Source organism: Emiliania huxleyi (genome assembly GCF_000372725.1).
Source record: "Emiliania huxleyi CCMP1516 chromosome Unknown EMIHUscaffold_12, whole genome shotgun sequence".
Lineage (NCBI taxonomy): Eukaryota > Haptophyta > Isochrysidales > Noelaerhabdaceae > Emiliania > Emiliania huxleyi.
Window position 1 is genome coordinate 255859 of NW_005201392.1, and position 5394 is coordinate 261252.

The following is a 5394-nucleotide window of genomic DNA, read 5'->3' on the forward strand; positions in this document are numbered from 1 at the left end:
CCCCTTCCCCAACCAATCCCCAACCCCGCTGCAAGGGAAGCTGCGGTAATAACCGCCCAGCGGGAGGGCGCGGACGTGCCCGAATCTTGGCTTCCGGCCAACTTGTTGGTCGACGTGGGAGGCCCGCTCACCGCGGCGAAAAGCGGCACTCCCTACATCACGAAGCTCTGGCGCGAGATCAGCCGAGATCTACCGCCCGAGATCGAGCAGAGATCACCAGCCGAGATCGAGGAGATATGCCAGCCGGCTGGCCGGATGTGAGAGGCAGCGATGAGGCTCACTGACGCGAGATCGGCCGACCCTCGCACAACCCGCCTAGAGCACAGACCCCCGACACGCGGCAGGGGAAGAAAAGTATATGCTTCCCCGGCTGTGTTGTCGCCGCGATGGGGCAGCGCGCGAATGCGCCGCCGCTGCAGTTGGCATGCAGCGTCCGCAGCCCATGCAGAGCGATGGAGCACAGACCACAGACGGCGGGGTGCGTCAGACGACAGCGATGCGGCGGAGCACACGCCCCAGACGGGCGGCCGGGGCCGAGGGGCTGCATCGCTGCATCGCACGCACGCTCGGACGGGCAGTCAAGGACGGCCACTCGGCGAAACCGGGACGGGGCGGCCACACACGCGCGAACTGAAAAGGGGACCAGACCCGCCCCCCCGCGCCCCCCCACCGGGAGGGCCTCTGGAGCGTCTCACGGCTGCTCGCTTACCGCACGCAGGCACATGATCGACTACCGGCTGCGCGGCGCCAGCTTTGCTGCCGCCGACGCCGAGTGGGAGGCGGCGAACAAGCCGGGCTTCCGGTGCGTGCTTGGCACGTGGGACGCGTGCAAGACACTCTCGAGACACTCTCGAGACACTTCCGAGACACTTCCGAGACACTTCCGAGACACTTCCGAGACACTTCCGAGACACTTCCGAGACACTTCCGAGACACTTGCCGGACAAGACTGCCTTGTGCTCGCTGCGTCGTGACATTTCGCGTGCACCCTGCGGCACCGAGCGCTTACAGCAGCGCCTCACTCCACAGCTGCTGTAATCTGCTGCTCACGGCACTAGATATAATTTCAGCACGCATGCAGTGACTTCTCTACAGCGCTGCTCCACAGCACTGCTCGACCCCGTCAGCCACCGACGGCGCTCACTCCACAGGCGCCGCGACCCTCCCGAAACCCTCCCCACGCGCCGCAGGTACGGGCTTGGCGGCAAGCACATGCGCAGCGACGCCGCCTCGTCGCAGCTGGCCTCCGCGCCCGACGGCCACTTCCTCAACCGGTATTGCACATCGGCGATCATGGAGGACAAGGCACGCACCAGAGAGAAGCTCCACCGAATAGATTCCTCCCCCGCCACTCTCGCTTCCGGTCCCACGGCTGCCGCCACGCTGGCCCGTGCCCGCGCAGAGCTCGTCGCCCGCCACCCCACTGACCCGGCCACTTGGTGGCCGCTGGGCACAACGCACAGCCCCCGACCACGACATAGGCGGAGGTGTGGGCGGCGCTCATGTGCTACGCCCTCACCCTTTCGACCGAGCCGCTGCGCGCAAAAGGGAGGCTGCTGCAAAAGGCGCGCCCCCGTCCCGCCGGGCGGTGCATGCCTTGATGTAGCCTCTCGACTCACGCCTTGGGCCGTGGCTCCGGTAGCGCGCCGCTGAGCTCTGCCCGCTCCTCAACGACGCGTGGTGGGAGTCCGTCTACACGGCGCAGGTTCGCAGCCCCTAACCCCCTCCCCACCCGCCTCGCCCCCGCCCCCTCCATTGGCGAGAGACTCTGGCGCCGGAGAAGCGCCCACCTCGTCATCCCTCCTCCAACCACGACCACGGACGCAGCGTCACGCTGAGCTAAGCACGGCAGGCGACGCGTCAAAATTTGTGGGAGCGACACGCGTCGCCCGACAACGGGACCATCTATCACCACTATTTGACCGGCGAGGTGCGAACGGAGGCGGACCCGCCCGAGGGCTGGTCCATCGATAGCGCGTGACGTGCGCTCGGGCGGGGCCGTCTGAGGGCAGCGTCCGGTGCGACCGCGAGAGGGGGGCTTGGGCTTGCTCTGGGCCTCTGGCCCTCTCTCACAGAGTCTCTCTCCTCTCCCGTAGGTCCATGGAGAGCGGTGGCACTGGCAATCGCCGGTCGCAGTGCGGTGTGTGGACACGTGATGCGCCACAAGGCGAGCCGCGCGAGCGGGAGCGCGTGTCCGCGCACTCCCGTAGCCCGGTCGAACACCCCGGGTCGCGATTTTGGGAAGTGAATACGGGGGCTTTTTTATGATGAAATAAGAATCTAATGCCCGAGAGAAGCACATAGACACCCACATGGTTGACCAACCCTTACTGGGCTGGGTTTTTAGGCATTGTGGGGTTGGCACTCCCATCGATCCTCGGGTTGTTGCACGAGTATATGGGACACGATGTCTCAAATATGAGGGGCTTTGACTCCTACCAGCTCCTGACGCTATCCCTGGCAGCTCTAATGACCAGGATCAGTAGTGCTATAATAGAGGGTGCCCATACTAGCGCAGGAGCTGCCACACTCGCCCGGACCGTCCCCTTCTGGGGCCGGTTCCGCAGCCCGCGAGAGCCGACAGCGGGGCCGTGCCGCGGGTGCCTACTGCCGAGTGCCACAAACACTGCGCCGTCCCGCCATCACCTACAGGCTGTCTTGTGTGATGGTTGGGATGTCCAAACGCCACCATCTTGGCTCTTGCGACCTCAAACCCGCGAGCTGTATGGGTGGTCCTGACGTCGACAGACGCCCGAGGACCACGGTGAAGCTGAGCTGGAACGAGTCGACAAGTCTCGTCTGAGCCCGTGGCGGTCGCCGGCTGAGTCGCTGTGCACGGACCGGTACCTCAGGCGTCACCTCCGCAGCCTCAGGTCTCACACTCCATCACCTCCGCCGGGACGCCATCGGTGGCACGCTCGGCGGCGAGTTTGTGGCAGCTCCACAGCGAGCGCGGCATCGAGCCTATTCGGTCTGGTCGGTTAGGCGCACTCCCTGGGTGCCAGGGAGTGCGCCGAACGCGCGAGCGGTGCGTCCTGGCAGCCCGCGCTGGCTCCGGAGCTGCCACAAACTCGAGACACGCTTTTTTGGGACATTTTCGACGCTTTTGTCCCATATTCGTGCAACAACCCCCTCATGACCTCCTGCGGTCTCTGAGATGGACACTCCAGTGGGTGTGGGACCACAGCCAGGATACACTCGAAGGCTGGGTAAGCAGTAGAGGTCGATACTCGACGCGTCCCACATGGTATGTGTCGCTGTCGGCACGCTGTCGACAGGACGTCGAGCGACACCGGGGTGGCAGTGCCACCCAGGAGTGGTCGGTCGGTCTCCCGTCATGAGAGAGCCACCATGTGATCCGTATGATGGTTCCTGACAACCGCCCCAGTCAACTTTCGTCACAGTTCCCGCTCTGAGAGGAGCTGCAGGTCCGTTTGCGAAGGGGGAATTTATTTGTTTGGGGTGTGTGTTCGACCGGGCTAGCAGAATCTCCGAGTGGCACTCCGCTCGTGACACGACGGGGGGCCTCGAGAGTCGGAGAGCGCGAGCGGTGCGCTGGAGGGAGAGCGTCAAGCATTTTTCAGTACTTTTATGTAGATTGTGCATCGAGTGGTACAGTTTCGGACAACACACCCCCGTCAGCGTCACAGCGCTCAGCGGGGCGGCGCGAAACCCGAAATACATGCGCGTCGAGGACAGAGAGAAAGTGGGGCGGGCTCCCAACGGCCGAGAAGTGGGTACGCTGCAGCCGTGGTCCTCGTGCCCCCCGACGAGATATGGGCTGCTGCTCACGCCGCGGCGGCGCGCGGCGCCTCCTCGTCGGCGAGCTCGTCGGGGAGCGCGTCGAGCGACGCCTGGGTGCGGGATGGGAGGTGGCGCGTCCTGGAGAGGGTCGAGTGTCTGTGGAGGCGATGTGGACTCTGGATCTCGTGTGGCCGTTGGTGTCGTGGGCAGTGGCTCGCCTTGAGCGACGCAATGAGATCCTCCTTGTGCTCGATGCCGACCGACAGCCGCACAAACCCGTCCGTGATGCCGACCTTGAGCCGGTCTTCCGCGAGCATGTTTGCGTGCGTCATCACGGCGGGGCACGTGCAGATCGACTCGAGCGCGCCGAGGTTCTCGCAGAGCGACCACGGCCGCTGGATCGAATCCATGAGCGCGCGGCCCGCCGCGGTGCCGCCCTTGACCTCGAACCAGAGCATGCCGCCGTGCAGGCCTGTGAGACGTGTCAGGGACGAGTCAGGCGGGGAGTGCAAGTGGTGCGCGCGCGCGTGCGTGCGTGCGTGCGTGTGTGCGTGCGTGTGTAGGGGTGTGTAGGGGTGTGTAGGGGTGTGGGGGGGTGGGCCGTTCGCGCGCCGTTCATGTGCTGCCGGTCGGCGAGCTCTTTCTGCGGGAAGGAGGCGAGCCCAGGGTAGCGAACCACGTCCACCTGAACGTGTCGTGGACGTGTCGTGGACGTGTCGTGGGCGTGTCGTGGACGTGTCGCGGACGTGTCGTGGACGTGTCGCGGACGTGTCGCGGACGTGTCGTGGACGTGTCGCGGACGTGTCGTGGACGTGTCGCGGACGTGTCGCGGACGTGTCGTGGACGTGTCGCGGACGTGTCGTGGACGTGTCGTGGACGTGACGTGGACGTGTCTCGCTCAGCCAGCGCAGTCCCACCTTTGGATGCCGCTCGAGGAACTCGGCAATCGCCTGCGACGCGGGCGCGAGCCGTGTGAGGCCGCCTCACAGGGACGGTGCCGCTCGACCCGCTCGGGCGGTGGCCTGCGCGTTCTCGCACTGCTGCCGCACGCGCAGCGCGAGCGTCTTGGCCGTCTGCAGCGTGTAGAAGGCCTACGAGAGGGGAAGGAGACGGGTTGGCGCGCGGGGGAGCCTGCAGCCTCGTGGCCCTGCACTCGTGGCCGCTGGAGGTTGGAGTGGGGTGAGGTGGACAAGCACATGCACATGTAGCATGTGGGTGGGGGGCGGCGGGGCATGAGGAGAAGTGGGAGGTGGGGGGGCATCTAGGGCAAGGCGCGTTTTGCGGGCTCATGATGTTTCCGTGCACGTTTTGCATGTGCTTGACGCGCTCGTGCAGCTCGGGCGAGGCCGCGACCACCGCGCCGCCAACCTAGGGGAGTCCGCTCAGGATGTGTGGCAGCCCCGTTGGCTGCGTGTCTTGTCTTGTGGCTCTGTGTGCCGCTCCAGCGTGCCGCAATCTCCCGCCTAGCGTCTTCCCACACCGCGCTGGTTCCCAGCCGGTGAGGGCTTCTGCAGCTCGAGTGTCTCGTCTTGTGGCTCTGTGTGTCGCTCCTGTGTGACCGTCATCGCCCGTCCCGCGTCCACCCATACCGCGCTGGTGTCCAGCCGTCGGTCGGACTGTGTTTCGCCTTCCGATCTATCTATCTGCCCG

The 5394-nt window shown here is 65.6% G+C and overlaps 2 protein-coding genes across 2 annotated transcripts in view; one reads left to right on the forward strand and one right to left on the reverse strand.

Annotated features, from left to right (window-relative positions):
• EMIHUDRAFT_448959 (hypothetical protein) overlaps positions 1 to 2288 on the forward strand; it is a gene marked incomplete at its 5' end in the record, with an annotated part of 3808 nt that extends 1520 nt beyond the window's left edge. The window contains 6 exons of the mRNA XM_005790404.1: positions 719 to 802; positions 1191 to 1407; positions 1482 to 1565; positions 1643 to 1705; positions 1853 to 2018; positions 2097 to 2288. Coding sequence (XP_005790461.1) covers positions 719 to 802; positions 1191 to 1407; positions 1482 to 1565; positions 1643 to 1705; positions 1853 to 1981 — 577 coding nt within the window. The 3' untranslated portion in view covers positions 1982 to 2018; positions 2097 to 2288. The remainder of the gene's footprint in view (positions 1 to 718; positions 803 to 1190; positions 1408 to 1481; positions 1566 to 1642; positions 1706 to 1852; positions 2019 to 2096) is intronic.
• Positions 2289 to 3575: 1287 nt separating this feature from the next.
• The window catches only part of EMIHUDRAFT_448960 (hypothetical protein), a 4452-nt gene continuing 2633 nt past the window's right edge, over positions 3576 to 5394 (reverse strand). Inside the window, exons 6-11 of the mRNA XM_005790405.1 lie at positions 5050 to 5112; positions 4767 to 4835; positions 4662 to 4694; positions 4357 to 4429; positions 3963 to 4216; positions 3576 to 3854 (exon numbers count right to left, since the gene is read on the reverse strand). Coding sequence (XP_005790462.1) covers positions 3789 to 3854; positions 3963 to 4216; positions 4357 to 4429; positions 4662 to 4694; positions 4767 to 4835; positions 5050 to 5112 — 558 coding nt within the window. The 3' untranslated portion in view covers positions 3576 to 3788. The remainder of the gene's footprint in view (positions 3855 to 3962; positions 4217 to 4356; positions 4430 to 4661; positions 4695 to 4766; positions 4836 to 5049; positions 5113 to 5394) is intronic.